Genomic DNA, 17187 nt, shown 5'->3' on the forward strand with positions numbered 1-17187 from the left:
ATCCTTTTTACAAATCGTCTCCAGAAATGACTTAAAAATGTACAGAAAACAGTAAATTCTAAGAAACTAGTAAATCTTTTCATTACTCAGTATTGACAGGTGATTTTAAAGTATTCAAATTATGACATTTAAAACTAAATTTAAATTAAAAGTATTTAAAAGTAAATATAAATGTATGCCATTGAATATTGATAATGACCAGATATTTCTGTCTTAAAAGCAAAATGATTATTTACATCCTGAAATTATAAAAATTTGAGTGCCTTTATGGCTGGGATTAGTTTAAGGCACAGAATTATCTGTAAAGTCTTGAATTTGGCTCAAATTAGTGTAGGTGTATATATTAAACTTAAGAGGCATCACTGGCCCATCTCTACAGTTAGAATCTGTCAGGCTTCCATTTGCATTTGTCTACTGGCATGCAGAATGCAGACAGTATTTGGTTACCTCCTCAGTTTCTTAGAGGTGCTGTTTCAAGCACAGTTGAACCATTCCTTCCTCCAATGATGGGTGTGCTCAGATTTTTAAAATATCACATCATCCAGATTGAGATCTATTAAAGATAAATGGCATTTTAATTTTTAGATTGTGATGATGCATGTTGGTATTATTAGTAAAGTAAAAGCTGTCAGTAATTAAAGCAGAAACAATAAAGGCTCCTCATTTTTACCTTCCAGTAAGATTTGCTGTGATGTTTACACAAAATTTTTTTTTCTTTTCCTTTCTTTTAATTTTTATTTGAAAAGAAATAAGTCTGTAGTAATAAAGGATTAGGTTACTCTCTGGCCAAGGACTTATATTGAGGATTCAGAAAATCCCATCAGACCCACAGTCCAGCAGTTGACCTTGAACATTGCTGCTCCTCATCCCAGGACAGAAGTGCCACTTAGTGACCTAGTCATTTTAAGTGAATTACTCTGAGACTGCTATGAAAATGTGATAGCTGCAGGCTGAGAAGATAGAAATGGTTATGTAAACGATTCTCCTTCCTGAGACTCAGAGGTCCCAAGTTTAATTCTCAGCACCACTATAAGCCAGAATAAATAAATCTAGTATTAGGATGACTTTTGTTTATGACATCCAAAGAATCTAAATTTTATGTTTAAAAATATTAATCCTGTGTACCTAGCTTTAAGAAGCTGTTCTAAATAATGAAACTTTTTGAATAGGGCTGTTTTTCCCTTATTCGCTTTTATTTAGCTATATTTCTTTCTATACCATGTGTCAAGATAGATTTGGATTTTTTTTGCTAGCCCTTTGGGGAACAGTTTTTATGCAAAGAGAGAGAGAGAGAGGCAGGCAGGCAGGCAGACACACCAGGTTACCACTGCCATTTATGACTCTGTTTTTGTTTGTTTTCTTTTGTGGTACCAGGCTATTACTGGGACTTGATGGCACCCTCTTTTATTCTTGTTTCTTTTTTTATTTTTTCTTTTAGACACAGAGAGAATAAACAGGGATGGGGAGTGGGGCGGGGGGAGAAAGCTAGATACCTGCAGCCCTACTCCACTGCTTGTGAAGCTTCCCCGACAGAAGGGAACGAGGATCTTGAACCCAGCTCCTTGTGCATGGTAATGTGTGTGCTCTACCAGGTGCCACAACCCAGCCTTATCGTTCATATTTTTATGGAGTGCCAAGATCTAATCAAGGGCCTCATGCATGCACTACTGCTGGACACTTCGCCAGCCTCAACATTTTTAAAGAAAAATTTAATGGAAATATATGTTATATGATAAAATATGACCAGTTAATGAGTTACAGTTTTGGCTTAGTGTTTCAAAATGTATGATCTCCACAGAACAGTTTGCCTCTGTACTCAAGATTGAGAAAGACGTCACAAATAGCAGGTTAAACAAAATTTCTACTTTGTGTATGTTGTTGGAAGCCTCTCTCTCTCTCTCTCTCTCTCCATCTGCTGGTATATTTACAATATTTGGTTTCTTTTGCAACTTCTTCTTCTTTTAGCGTTTGCCCTTCCGTAGCAACTTATTTGGAATAAAATTAATAAACTGAAGATGTAAATTAAAGATATCATCAGACTGTCAGCTTATGTGAACAGTTTTTATCTATGTCACTTATTTGGGGACTTTATATGACTATGGCTTCACTGTAAGGTCACAGACTCAGTATTCACGTAGAAGATGGTGGTCTCTATATATAGCTTAAGTGTGTAGTGGGCTATACCATTTAGGTTTGTATAAAGTACACTCATCATTTTCCCACAACAACAAAAGCACCTAATAATGCATTTGTCAGAAAGCGTCCCAGTTAAGTGTCGCATGACTGTATTGTTCTGACAGCCCACACAGGTTTGCAAACTTAGGGTTTTCCTCTGAATGTCATTGTAGCAGATTCAAATGATTGTGTTGATATTGGATATTTAATCCTCACTGTTTGCTTTGTATTGACACAGTTGAAATTTCTAATATTCACTCATGAACCTTTGTTTTAAGAATAATACAAATCCAACCTTCATCTGGTAATGGAAACAATAATGATAGGAAAACTTGCCGAATGTGCTTCAAATGAGTTTATTATTATTAGTAGTAGTAGTTATTATTTTAGTATTTTATAGATTTTTGCATGACATGGTATACTCTTAATTGTGTACTTTTAAATTTCTAAATCGTAATCAAAGACACCCTATTAATTGGTAATCTAAGAAAGAGCTTCTACCTGTCCCCCCTTCCCCATTTTTTTGGGGAAGAGGGAATTACAGGAAGATGTACACCATTTCTCATTGCTCTGGATGCAGCAAAGCTCTTTTTGGACACTACAGCCTAGCTTTATAGCTAGATAGAACGGCTAGTAAGAGTATGTAGTAAACTCATTTACCCAAATTATGTTATGGGATATCATAAGTCTAACTCACTAATAGCATGCATTTAGTTTTGAACTATTTACTTTTGGGGAAACATTTTCAATTGATTTCTTTCAAGCTTGTTTTAATCAACATAGAAGCAAGAAGCTACTAAACTAAGGAAAGCTGAAACACAAAGGTTTTCTCATAAAAAATGGGAAAACCTTAAAGAGTATTTTTCTCTTTACAAATGGGAGAATGTTATGTGAAGATTTAGAATTTAGATAATCTTCAAGAACAAAAAAATGTCAAATCCTTTGATTTTTGTTGAACTCCAACTGTCAAATTCTCCCAGGCTTGTGTGAGAAAGTAGGTCTTTTGTGTGAATTCTGATGATAGAATTTAACTCCAGTTCAAAGTATATGAAAAATTCATTGAAAAGCATAATGTATATACATTTCAAAGGCTCTCTGTTATCTGAACTAAAGGCATTGTCCTCAGTGTGGCCAGATGAATACAAATGTTCTGTACATGAGTCATAGTATATTTTCAATCAGAACATCACTTAGATGTTAATGTTGTGTGTATAGATTTTTGTCTGGGGAACTTTTTTGCCTAAATAAATACTATAAATTTTATATAAAGTGTGTTTTGTCTACTTTGATTTGCATCTATTTACATTTTCATGTTATAATATAATACTACTGAGGGGTGGCACATCTGGTTAAGGGCACGTAACCATGCATGAGGACTTGAATTCAAGTCCCTGCCTCCCACACGCAGGGGACAAAGCTTCACAAGCGGTGAAGCAGTGTGCAGGTGTCTCTCTGTCTCTGCCTCTCTATCCCTCTACCCCTTCAATTTCTCTGTCCTATAAAACTCACCTCTAGTCAGAACACCCCTGCTGGACCACTATGCAGAACATGAGATTTCGGACTTGTTTATACCCCCTCCCTCCAGATAAGTGATGTATTTGATATCTACCTTGAAATAAACTGCATTCTGGTTAAAAAAAAAAAAATTATTTTATTTTATTTTGCCTCCAGGGTTATCATTGGGGCTCAGTCCCTGCACTATGAATCCACTGCTCCTGGAGGCCATTTTTTTCCTTTTTTTTTTTTTTTGCTCTTGTTATTATTGTTATTTTTGTTGTATAGAACAGAGAGAAGTTGAGAGAAGAGGGGGAGACAGGGAAAGAAAGATAGACACTTACAGACTTGCTTCAATGTTGTAGGTGGGGAGCCAGAGGCTCAAACCAGTATCCTTGTGCTTCACACCATGTGCGCTTAACCTGCTGCGCTACCGCCTGGCCCCCCCAAATTAAATTAAATTTTATTATTTTATTTTATTTTTGAGAGAGAGACAGATAGAAACACCAGAGCACTGCTCAGCTCTGGCTTATGGTGGTATGGGGTTGTAGTGAACATGTAACCCTAAACTGTAGTAACTAGTAACCATAGTGTGCCTGCATAGTGTGATAAGATAGAAACTTGTACCATAACTGACAGGATGCTGCCAGTGTGGCTAAAAACTTAAAGCACATGTGGCTAGCTTAAGTAACAGCTTCCCCAGCTCCCAGACCCCTCATTAATTGTTAATCCGGGTCGTGCCAGCAGACAAAAGGACCTCCTCCCGGCAACACAGCGGGTCAGTGACTACACCGTGAGCCTTGCCTGCACAGCTATTAACTAAGGAGAGGGTATCAGGTTGACTGTGTGATTGTGTGAATTGTGTGACCTTTCTCTGGCATCTAAAAATAAATAAAGGGAGTAGGGCACAGGGGTTAAGCGCATGTGGCACAAAGTGCAAAGACCTGGCGTAAGGATCCCGGTTCGAGCGTCAGTGAAGCAGGTCTATAGGTGTCTATCTTTCTCTCTCCCTCTCTGTCTTCCCCATCTCTCTCCATTTCTCTCTGTCCTATCCAGTAACAACAACATCAATAATAACTACAACAATAAAACAACAAGGGCAACAAAAGGAAATGAAAAAAAATTGCTTTTTAAAATATTTTATTTATTTATTTATTTATTTATGTATTTATTCCTTTTTGTTGCCCTTGTTTTATTGTTATTTATGTCAGTAACGGTGGAAGTGCTTCACCCAGCTGATTTTTGAGCCTTCACTTAGACTCAGCTTGCCTCTGGTTTTAAGGTTACATTTCCATTGGCCAGTCAGGCTCGGGTTGAGTTCTATCTATGCATACATATGTCTCTGTCTTCTCACACTATGCAGGCGCACTATGGTTACTGTAGTTACTAGGTTTCCGGGTTACATGGTCACTACATTAGCCTCAGGCATGAGAAGAGTCTCTTGACATAACCATTATGCTATCTACCCCTGCCCCAAATTAAAATTTTTTAAATTTTTTTTTAACTTTTTGCCTCCAGGGTTATTGCTGGGCTCAGTGCCTGCACCATGAATCCACCGCTCCTGGAGGCCATCTTTCCCCCTTTTGTTGCCCTTGTTGTAGCCTCGCTGTGGTTATTATTATTGCCATTGTTGATGTTGTTCGTTGTTGAATAGGACAGAGAGAAATGGAGAGAGGAGGGGAAGACAGAGGGGGAGAGAAAGACACCTGCAGACCTGCTTCACCGCCTGTGAAGCGACTCCCCTGCAAGTGGGGAGCCGGGGGGCTCGAACCGGGATCCTTACGCCGTTCCCTGCTCTTTGTGCCACAAGCGCTTAACCCATTGTGCCACCGCCCGACCCCCCAAATTAAATTTTTAAAAAAGTTTGCTAGGGAATTATGTTGGAAATCAAAAAGACTGGAGCCGAGGTGGGTGAAGGACAAAGGAGTTTATTTTCGTGGACTGGGAGTCTAGAGCACTCTGAAAACTCATGGCCTCGAACAAAGGGATGGTACAAGCTTATATAGGAGGTGCAGGCGGAAAGCAGAAAGTGTTATTGTAAGTAACGGCTAGTTCAAATTACTTATGGGGCAGGGGTAGATAGCATAATGGTTATGCAAACAGACTCATGCCTGAGCTCCAAAGTCCCAGCTTCAATCCCCTGCACCACCATAAACCAGAGCTGATCTGTGCTCTGGTTAAAAAAAAAAAAAATTAATTACTTATGAAGACAAAAAATACAGAGTTGAAGCAAGGCCTTTATTCTTTTGCAAAAGGGCATGCTGCCAACAGTGGCCATCAGGCAGCAGCGTGCCCCCTTCACCCTTGTCCCATCTTTTATACCTGATGCAGAACTGTCTCCTTCACCCCTGGGCACCCCTGGGCTGGGCTTCGGAGCTCACAATCTCCCTAAATAAGGAAATAAGGAAAATAAATAAATAAGGAGAGGAGGAAGAGAGTCTGAGGGTCTCTGCTGGAGGATTAGCAAGCACTGCAAGGAGCTGACCTAAAGAATATAAAACCACTGGCCACAGGTGGGCATAGAGAAAAATTTATAAAAAGAATTTGTGTACTAAACAGTTGTTCCATTCATGTTCTTTTGAAGAGAAGACCTAACCATCTCTAACAGTGTCATTACAGAAGCAGAGGCTGCAAAGTTAAGGGTGTTATATAGTAAGCACCAGAGACCACCTGAGACCAGTTCAGCCAAATTTGAGAGTTTTTATTCAGCCGGCTGGTGACTACACTCACAGCTAAAGCGCTGCTCAGAGTGTGGTCCCTAGCTTTAATTCAGACAAGTTTTTATAGAGAAAAGCCATATCCTTGCTAGAAAAAACAGGACACAGGTGCAGGAAGCAAGCATGATTGCAGAAGCTAAAAATGCAGTTAGGACAAGGGGACCTGCTACGAGAACAATTGAACAATGAGATATACATCTTGTTTGGCAAGTCTGGGGGTGCTGGGGGGCATGGCACTTGGCAGTAAAGTGGTTGAGCAAGTTTAAAATTTTTTTTTAACTTTTTTTTCCCTTTATTGGGGGATTAATGTTTTACAGTTGCAAGTGAATACAATAGTTTGTACATGCATAATATTTTTCAGTTTTCAAATAACAATATAACCTTCACTAGGTCTTCTGTCATCCTTTTCCAGGACCTGTAACCCCCCATATCCTCCCCAGAGTCTTTTACTTTGGTGCAGTACACCAATAAGATTTTCTACAGTTGGGAGTCGGGTGGTGGAGCAGATGGCGCAAAGCTCAAATAACAATCCCAGCATAACAATCCCAGTTCGAGCCCCCGGCTTCCCACCTGCAGGGGAGTCGATTCATAGGTGGTGAAGCAGGTCTGCAGGTGTCTATCTTTTCTCTCCCCCTCTTTGTCTTCCCCTCCTCTCTCCATTTCTCTCTGTCCTATCCAACAACGAGGACATCAATAACAATAAAACAACAAAGGCAACAAAAGGGAATAAATAAATATAAATAAAAAAATTAAAATTTTCTACAGCTTGGGATTTTCACAGATTTGGATTTAGGTTAAGATGAAGCTAGTTATGCTGAGAGTGGTGACTGTCACACGGTGGGATTTGTACCCATTGCTCAGGGTCTGGTTGCCTTAGTTACTGTTACCTTTTCCTGCACAGTTGTGTCTGGGAAATTTTAGCTTCAGCATAAGGGGTGGGGATGGGGGCAGTATACCTTTTTCTTTTTTATTTATTTTTCGTTGCACGTTTTTTAAAAAATATTTTAATATTTATTTTCCCCTTTTTGTTCTTTTTTTTATTGTTGTTGTAGTTATTGTTGATGTTGATTTCATCGTTATTAGGTAAGAGAGAGAAATGGAGAGGGGAAGAGAAAGAGAGACATCTGCAGACCTGCTTCACTGCCTGTGAAGTGACCCCCCTGCAGGTGGGGAGCCGGGGGCTCGAACCTGGAACCTTAGGCAGGTTCTTGAGCTTTGTGCCACATGCACTTAACCCAATTTGCCAGTGTACCTTTTTCTTGGTCTGTTATCTGTTATCTTGCATTTTGGTGAGTTAACTCTTTCTTTGCCTTGACATTCTCTTTTCTTTACAATGCATTTGACTTTTCTGACCTTGTTCTCTACTTATCTACTACTTACTCAGTGAAGTTCAGTCTGACTTTCTTTATCTAAATTCTTTGTTTTCACTTACTTGACCTTCTGTATGATCACTTGCACAACCTCAATAATAACAATAACTTAGCCCGTTGCACCAGCAGAACAAAAGGACCGCCTCCCGGCAGCACAGATATTAAGTAAGGAGGGGGCTGTCGGGTTGGCTGTGTGTTATAAGAACTGTGTGATCTTTCTATGGCATCTAAAATAAGTAAAAATTATTGTTTTACCCCACACGCTCTCTGAATGATTCCTTTGCTCAAACTCCTTACGACATTAACTTAACACATCTATCTTATCCAACACATCTATCTTATCCAACTTTACCTATCAGTAAACCACCCACCCCCTACCCCTTCCTGGCCAGGGGCCTTCTACTCTGGCAGCCTTGGCAGGAGCGATATTCTTGGAATCACCCAGATCTAATAAGCACTCTCTGGGGCCTTCTTAGAAACATACCATAATCATAAGTACATACTGTAAGCATATTCAGGGGCTTAATTTTTGGAGATTCCCTCTTAGTTTAATACTAATGGGGCCAGCAAGATAGTGTGCTTGCTTTGTCATGCACCCACTTCAACCCCTCAGAGTACCTGGAAAATTTAGATACTGTGGTTCCTCCTCCTCCTGCTCCTCTTCCACCTTCTTTTTCCGGCCCAGAGTGATTGAATCTGGGACTTGGGAGCCTCAGGCATGAATCTTTGCATAACGATTAAGCCATCTACCCCCTCCTAGTTTGTCTTCAGTGGTTCCTTCACAGCAGTTGTTTTTTAACTTTCAAAAGTTCCTACTATTTGGGCTTTTTTTTTTTTTTTTTTTTTTTTTTTTTGGTCTCTATCCATTTGTTCTATTAAATACTTGTGCTAACTTCTCTCTCTTTCTTTCTCTCCATCACTTAGAACTTAGTCACAGACAACAGTAGTGTAGGCATCAAGCCCCTGTGATAATCGTAGTGACAAGAAAAAAAAAATTCAAAGCCCCTACTTACTCTGGAGAATTATTCATGAGGAGTCTGGCCACAGTGCATATTGCATACTGCGCACAGCCTTAAGCCCCTAGCCTCCACCTGGGTTTGAATTTGGGACTTTGGAGCCTCAGGCATGAAAGTCTTTTTACTTAACCATTTGCTAATATGCTCCCACCTGGGCCTATTGACTCTTAAATTGTATTCATTTTCTAGGTTTCCTTCTTGAGGCTGGTTAGGATTTAGCTCTTAGCTCAATTTACTTACCTATGAGACTTTGATTCAACTACTGTCCATAGGACTTAAAACAAGAAGGGGTAATATAGGAGTACTGTTACCATATTTTATTTTTATTTTATTTGCCTCCAGGGTTATTGCTGTGGCTTGGTGCCGACACTATGAATCCAATGCACCTGGCAGCCATTATTTTCATTTTGGATAAGACAGAGAGAAACTGAGAAGGGAGGTGGTGAAACAGGGAGAAAGATAAGACACCTGCAGATCTGTTTTGGCCGCTTGTGAAGTGACCCCCAGCAGGTGGGGAGACGGGGCTCGAACTGGTATCCTTCCCTTGGTCCTTGCGCTTTGAATTATGTGCACTTAACTGGGTGCACCACTGCCCAGCCCCAATTGCCACATTTTATTTTAATTTATTAAAATATTTATTTATTGGATAGACACAGCCAAAAATTGAGAGGGAAGGGGGTGATGGAGAGGGAGAGAGACACCTGCAGCACTGCTTCACCACTCGCAAAGCTTTCCCCCTATAGGTGGGGACTGGGGACTCGAACCTGGGTCCTTGCGCACTGTAACATGTGCGCGCAACCAGGTGTGCCACCATCCGGCCCCTTGCCACATTTTATAAAATAAAAAGAAAACACCTTATTTATTCCATACTAGTAACTAGTAACAGGAGAGATACGGAGCATGAGCCAGAAAAGCCGAAAGACCTCGCTGATGCTCGCGGTGCCGGGAATGGAACCTGTATCTGTAGTTCTAGTTTTTTTTGTTGTTGTTGTTGCCCATTTATTATTACTATTATTGATGTCGTCGTTGTTGGATAGGACAGAGGGGGAAAGACAAGAGACCCGCAGACCTGCTTCACAGCTTGTTAAGCGACTCCCCTGCAAGTGGGGAGCCAGGGGCTCGAATCGCGATCCTTTCGCCGGTCCTTGTGCCTTGCGCCATGTGCGCTTAACCCACTGCGCTACCGCCCAACTCTCTCTCTCTCTCTGTGTCTCTCTCTTTCTGTCTCTGTCTCTCTCTCTCTCCTCTCTTTTCACCAGAGCACTGCTCAGCTCTGGTTTATGGGTTGCGGGGGATTGAACCTGGGACTTTGCAGCCTCAGGCCTGAGAGTCTCGTTGCATAACCACCATGCCGTCCGTCCATGCCACCCTGAGTCCAGGTTTCGCAGTGCGCAGAGCTGCTCTGCGGGGGTGCAGCAGAGGAGGGACCAGGAAAGTGGCTGGAAGTCGAGGTTCGCGTCTGACCGCGGCAGGATGTGGCGGCGACCCGCAGGGTGGAGTAGCGATTAGCGCCCCGGGGGCGAGGCGAGGCGAGCCGGCCCTGGGGGCGGGGTCTCCTGCGGGCCGGCCTCCGTGGGCGTGCGCGCGGCCGTGGCGCCCGACGCGTGTACGTCGCCACGCCGGGCGTTTCAAAAGCACTTGAGTGGGGACGGCGCGGGTCGCGCTGCCCGGGGAGCCGTAGCCGCTCGGCTCCCTCGCGCTCCACCTCTCGCGGGATCCGCGCCCCACTCGACGCCAGCTGTCTCGGCCGGCTGCCCCGCTGGCGGGGTGGGGGCCGCCATGGTGCACATCCTGCACCAGAGCCTGTCGCCGCGATCCATGGACCCTCCGGACGCTCGCCAGGATGCCCGGGGCTGCTGTGTGGTGCAGGTGAGCCCCGGGGCGCGGCCGGGGCCTCGAGTCCCTCGGGAGCGCGGGGCCGCCCGTCAGCGCGCCGTGTCGTGGGGGGGGGGGGCGCGGGGCCGGGCGGGCCGCGGGGACGCCTCCCGCAGGGGCTTCCGAGGGACCAAGTGATGTCCGGGTTCTCTCTCTGCCGCCCCCCCTTCATTAAAATCTCTAGAAATCAAGCCGTCGGCCATGTCATGAATGAATCCAGGTGGAGCCCCCGCCGGCGCCTGACCTTGGGCAGCTCCCTCGAGGCGGCTCCGCCCCCGCCCGGCGCTCGGGCCCGCGGCGGGTCTTTGGGTCTCTGGGCGCTGACGGGCCTCGGGTGACGTGCGCGGTGTCCCCCCACCCCGGGCCGGCCCGGCTCTGCTGCCTGGGTCCCCCTGGGCCGGGTCGGGCCGGGCCTGGAAAGTCCTTGGACTCAGCAGTTCTCTCTAGACACCCCCCCCCCCAAACGGTGGGCAGCGCGGATCCCAAGAGTGTGGGGTTGGCGCCTGCTGTGTTAAGCGTTGGTTTTCCTAAAGTGACTGGGTAATTTAATAAAATGCAAATACACACCACACCCACCGGGAGGTGTCGTAGTGGATAAAACTTTTTTTTAATATTATTTATTTCCTTTTTGTTGCCCTTGTTTTAGTTATTTTTGTTGATGTCGTCGTTGTTGGCTAGGACGGAGAGAAATGGAGAGAGGAGGGGAAGACAGAGCGGGGGAGAGAAAGACAGACACCTGCAGACCTGCTTCACCGCCTGTGAAATGACTCCCCTGCAGGTGGGGATCGGGGGCTCGAACCGGGATCCTTACGCTGGTCCTTGCGCTTTGCGCCACGTGCGCTTAACCCGCTGCGCTACTGTGGATAAAGCTTGTTTGGGGCTCGGTGGTGGCGCACCTGGCTGAGCGCACATGTTGCAGTGCGCGGGGACTCAGGTTCGAGTCCTTGGTCCTCCCCACCTGCAGGGGGAAAGCTTTGCGAGTGGTGAGGCAGTCTTGTAGGTGTCTCTCTGTCTCTCTCCCTCTGTCATCCCCTTCCCTCTCAATTTCTGGCTGTCTCTATCCAATAAATGAAGATAATAACATTTTTAAAGGGGGCGGCCAGGTGGTGGCGCACCTGGTGGAGCGCACATGTTACAGTAAGGACCCAGGTTCCAGTCCTGCGCCCCACCTGCAGAGAGGAAGCTTCACAAGTGGTGAAGCGGGGCTGCAGGTGTCTCTCTGTCTCTCTCCCTCTCTGTCTCCCCTTTCCTCTTGATTTCTGGCTGTCTCTATCAAATAAAAATAATTTCTTTAAAAAAAGGTTTGGATTGTCAAGCTGGAAGTCTGGAGTTCATTTCCCAGCAGAACATGTGATAGAGTGATTCTCTGCTTCTCTCTCTTCCTTTTTTTCCTAAATCTTTTTTTTTCTTCCTAAGATTTGTTTATTAAAAGAGAACCAGAGCATCACTCTGGCACAGGGGACTCCAGGGATCCATCTAGCTAGTTCATGCTTGGCTTTATCCATAGCGTGAGGCAGCAGCACAGTGCTTTGTACCAAAGAAAAATCTGTAAAAACACACACACACACACACACACCCAGTGCCTCACACACATTTCTTACATGAGATTGAGGCCAACACAGATGAGTGAAGGAAATACTGCCGACCCCCTACCCACATGGAAAGAACTTACCTCAGGAAAACTGCAGGTGACCTGCAATTATCTCCCATACTCCCAGAAAAAAACTTACCTTGCTCCCACCTACACTGGACATATCTAGAGATTTCCTCGAGGCCAGACGTCATAGGAAGCCAGAAAATATCCATGAATACATCAGTAAATCCAAGCAAATCTGATGCTCGCCAGCTGAGCTATTGCCTTAGCTGCCTTTACCCCTTATTAAGGTAGAAATTTAATTTCATGGGTTACTTAAATTTTATTAAATTTACTAGAGATGGAGATGGAGACAAAGGCGGGGGGGAGAAATAGACCTGCAGCCTTGCTTCACCACTGGTGTCTCCCCTGCAGGTGGGGACCAGGGCCCTGAACCTGAGTCCTCACATGTTATACGAATATGTTCAACCAAGTGCGCCACAGCGGTACCCCAGTGTAGACATTTAAGCTCTTCATTTTAAGATTTTGATTAACACTCTTAAGTTTTGATATATTTAAAATATTTTATAATTTCCATTAGGATTTCTTTTATTCATGGGATATATCAAGTACATAGTTATTTCACTTTGACTTTTTTTTTTTTTTTTTGCCTCCAGGATTGTTGCTGGGCTCGGTGCCTGCACTATGAATCTACTGCTCCTGGAGGCCATTTTTCCTCCTTTTGTTGCCCTTGTTGTGGTTATTATTGTTGTTGTTAATGTCGTTCCTTGTTGGATAGGACAGAGAGAAATGGACAGAGGGAGAGAGAAAGACAGACACCTGCAGACCTGCTTCACCACCTTTGAAGTGACTCCTGCAGGTGGGGAGCCTGGGGATCCTTACACTTTGGGCCGTGTGAGTAGCGCTCAACCCCCTGTGCTACTGCCAGACCCCTATTTGTTTGATTCTATTGTGATTGTTTGGTTGTCAAGAGATCATGCTCAATCATTTCAGTCCGTTTTTTTAAAAATTTCTGTCCGTTTTATTTTTAATTTTTTTTTCTTGCCTCCAGGGTTATTGCTGTGGCTCAGTGCCTGCACTACAAATTCACTGCTCCTGGAGGCTATTTTTTCCCTTTTGTTGCCTTTGTTGTTTATTGTAGTTATTACTGTTGTTGTTGGATAGGACAGAGAGAAATGGAGGGAAGAGGGGAAGACAGAGGGGGAGAGAAAGATAGAGACGTGCAGACCTGCTTCACTGTCTGTGAAGCGACTCCCCTGCAGGTGGGAGTGGGGGGGGCTCAAACCGGGATCTTTATGCTGGTCCTTGTGCTATGTGTGATTAACTCTCTGCGCTACCACCTGGGCCCCCTATTTTTAAATTTATTTTCTAAAGAGTATCAGTCTTAGGTGTGGGTGATGGTGCACCTGTTTGAGAGCACATGTTACAATGCAACAAGGACCAAGGTTCAAGCCTCCATCCCTCACCTGCATGGGGAAAGCTTCAGGGCTGCAGGTGTCTCTCTCTTTCTCCTCCTTGCTATCTTCCCCATCCCTCTTGATTTCTCTCTGTCCCTAGCCAATAAAAATAAAATAAAATAGTAAAAAATAGCATATCAGTCTTTTAAATTTTTCTTATCTTTATTTATTGGATAAAGACAGCCAGAAATTGAGAGGAAGGGGGAGGTATGGAGGGAGAGAAACCCTGCAGCCCTGCTTCACCACTTGAAGCGCTTTCTCCCTGCAGGTGAGGACCAGCGGTTTGAGCCTAGGTCCTTCTAACAGGTGCACTCAACCAGGTGCGCCACCACCTGGTCCCCAGTTCACTTGTATGACTATCTTTGTGGGCCTATGCTCGTGTATACTTTAGTCTGGTGCCCTACTCGCTAGGCCACTTTTCCAACTGCTAGTCATGTGCTAGTCATTTGAAAAGCATATGTAGTCAGTGACTGGGTATCGTATCCTATAACTGTCAGATCCGGCAGATCAATAGTGTTCATGCTGGATGTTTTTTTAAATTAATTTTTGTTTACTTACTTATGAGAGAGGATGAATGAAGCACACCGGAAAAATTACCTCTGGCACATGAAATGCCTGGCGTCAAACTCAGGGCCTCATGCTTCCAGGTCTGGCGCTCTACCCACTGAGCCACCTCTTAGGCCACAGTATACTATGGTCTTAGTTATTTTTCCTCTATTTTCTTCTGTTAATTATTGGAAGCAGGTGTTAATTTTATTTTATTTTATTAAAGTAATATTCATTTGTAAAAATGTTATGGTTTTTTAAAATATGTATTTATTCCCTTTTGTTGCCCTTGGTGTTTTATTGTTGTAGTTATTATTTTTGTCATTGTTGGATAGGAAAGAGAGAAATGGAGAGGGGAAGAGGGGAGAGAAAGACAGACACCTGCAGACCTGCTTCTCCGCCTGTGAAGCAGCTTCCCTGCAGGTGGGGAACCGGGGGCTCGAACAGGGATCTTTACGCCGGTCCTTGCGCTTTGCGCCACGTGTGCTTAATCTGATGCTCAGCTTCCTGACTCCCAGAATGTTCTGATTTAAAAAAATTTTTTTAACTAGAGTGTTAGGACTCTTTCTTCCTTGGTTTTTGCTTATCCCTGGGGCTTCACTGCTCCAGGTGGCCTTTTTCAAGTAGAGACAGAAAGACAGCACCAAAGCCTCCTTCAGATCGGTGGAGGCCAGGTTGGTTTGTTTGTTTCTTTTTCTTTATGGAATGTCATTTGGTCCAACCTCTGACGAGCAGTCTGGAGAACTCTCAGAAGGCTAGAAATGGACCTACCCTATGATCCTGCAGTTCCCTCCTGGGGATAGATCCTAAGGAACCCAAGTTTTGAGTTGTGTCCATGACAAAGCAAGTTTACTTCCAAGTGAGCTCTCTAGCTGGCTGTTTTAAAATATTTTCAACTGAAATTTTGCATTTTTTTCCTCAATTTTTTGTGTCTCATGCAGTTTGAGACTATTAGTAAGGAGTTTCCTTTGGATTAGTCTTTAAATATAAGTGAGCGCTCTTTAAAATGATATGATATATTCACCATAACATGTGATGCAGGTTTGAGCCCAGTATCCCTCCCATTGGAGGAAGTTTCAGTGCTGTGGCATCTCTCTTTCTAGCTGGGGGGGAGTTGGGCTGTAGCGCAGCACAAGGACCGGCATAAGGATCCCGGTTCGAGCCCTGGAAACAGCCCAGGTTTGAGCCTGGCCCCCACCAGACTAACCTTCACAAGTGGTGAAGCAGGTCTGCAGGTGTCTGTCTTTCTCTTCCCCTCTCTCTCTTCGCCCTCCTCTCTCCATTTCTCTCTGTCCAATCCAACAATAACAACAACAATAATAACTACAACAATAAAACAACAAGGGCAACAAAAAGGAATAAATAAATAAAATAAATATTAAAAAAACCTTAGATCAGTGAAGCCTTGGTGATGATAAATAAGTAAGGGGCAAAATAGCTCACTTAAATAGTGGGCTACTTTGCTCTGTGTATGACCCAGGTTCGAGCTTGGTTTCCATCAGATGAAGCTTTTTGCTATGGTCTATTTCACTGTCTTTATCTGCCTCTCTATCCCTCCACCTCTATAATAATAACAATAATAGGGGGTCGGGCGGTGGTGCAGTGGGTTAAGTGCATGTGGCGCAAAGCGCAGGGACCGGCGTAAGGATCCCGGTTCAAGCCCCCGGCTCCCCACCTGCAGGGGAGTCGCTTCACAGGCGGTGAAGCAGGTCTGCAGGTGTCTATCTTTCTCTCCCCTTCTCTGTCTTCCCCTCCTCTCTCCATTTCTCTCTGTCCTATCCAACAACGAATTGCAACAACAAGGGCAATAATAATAACCACAATGAAGCTACAACAAGGACAACAAAAGGGGGAAAAATGGCCTCCAGGAGCGGTAGATTCATGGTGCAGGCACCGAGCCCAGCAATAACCCTGGAGGAGGGAAAAAAATAATAATAATAAAAAAAATAATAAATAAAAACAATAATAATAATATTAAAGTAAAATTATGTGCTTCAGACCTCCCAGGTCCTTAAGACCCTGTTCACAACTAAATTTGCAAAAAGGTGAAGCAAAGTTCCTCTCACTAAGCTTTTTGAAATTATAGCTTTATTCATTTCATTTTATTTTACTTTTTTAAGGAAAGATTTAGCTTATTAACTATATAGAGAACCAGAGCATCTCTCAGGCATATGCAGCGTTAGCCTGGTGGGGGCCAGGCTCAAACCTGGGCTCTTTCCATGTACAAAGCAAATGCACTAATGCACTATCCAGGTGAGCTGTCTTGCTGACCTGGGACTTCATTCTTAGAACTCTGGAACTCTACCCACTCTGCCACTCCTGGACCAATCTCCAGTGCTTTAAGGGTTGAATTATTTCCTCAGTTGCAACTTCTCACTCTATTCATGTCTGCTATACTGCCTTGCTTTTCTTCATTTTTGAAATATATTTTATTTTAATGAAAAATATAAGGGGGGGATGAGGAGGAAGGAGAGAGAGAGACAGAGACAGACAGTTGATGGTGGTACTGGGAATTGAACCTGGGACCTCAGAACCTTAGGTGTGAAAGTCTTTTTTTGCATAACCATAATGTTACCTCCCAGTACGCCCTTTCTAATGTTTGTTGAACACATGTCTATTTAATTTAGAAGACTTACCATAAGCCTGTATGTCTTAACTCTTGTCAGTACCATGCTTTTTTTTTTTTTTTTTTTTTTTTTTTAAGATTTTTTTGTTTATGAGAAAGACAGGAGGAGAGAGAAAGAACCAGACATCACTCTGGCATTTGTGCTGCCAGAGATCGAACTCAGGACCTCATGCGTGAGAGTCCAAAGCGTTATCACTGAGCCACCTCCCGCACCACAGTACCATGCTTTTCTATAGCACTGGGGCATACCACCTTGTAGGATTAGAGTACTCAGCTCTTAAAGTCCAGTGACACATAGTGATCACGGTAAATATTGA

The 17187-nt window shown here is 43.7% G+C and overlaps 2 protein-coding genes across 5 annotated transcripts in view; both read left to right on the forward strand.

Annotated features, from left to right (window-relative positions):
• Nucleotides 1-17187, forward strand: part of SCP2 (sterol carrier protein 2) — a 342267-nt gene that overhangs the window by 161914 nt on the left and 163166 nt on the right. The gene's annotated exons all lie outside the window — the stretch shown is intronic.
• The window catches only part of ZYG11A (zyg-11 family member A, cell cycle regulator), a 45678-nt gene continuing 38894 nt past the window's right edge, over nt 10404-17187 (forward strand). For all 4 annotated transcript variants that reach the window (XM_007534467.3, XM_060206193.1, XM_060206194.1 and 1 more), the window contains exon 1: nt 10404-10641. In XM_007534467.3, coding sequence (XP_007534529.2) covers nt 10552-10641 — 90 coding nt within the window. In that variant the 5' untranslated portion in view covers nt 10404-10551. The remainder of the gene's footprint in view (nt 10642-17187) is intronic.

The sequence above is a fragment of the Erinaceus europaeus genome, chromosome 13, assembly GCF_950295315.1.
Source record: "Erinaceus europaeus chromosome 13, mEriEur2.1, whole genome shotgun sequence".
Lineage (NCBI taxonomy): Eukaryota > Metazoa > Chordata > Mammalia > Eulipotyphla > Erinaceidae > Erinaceus > Erinaceus europaeus.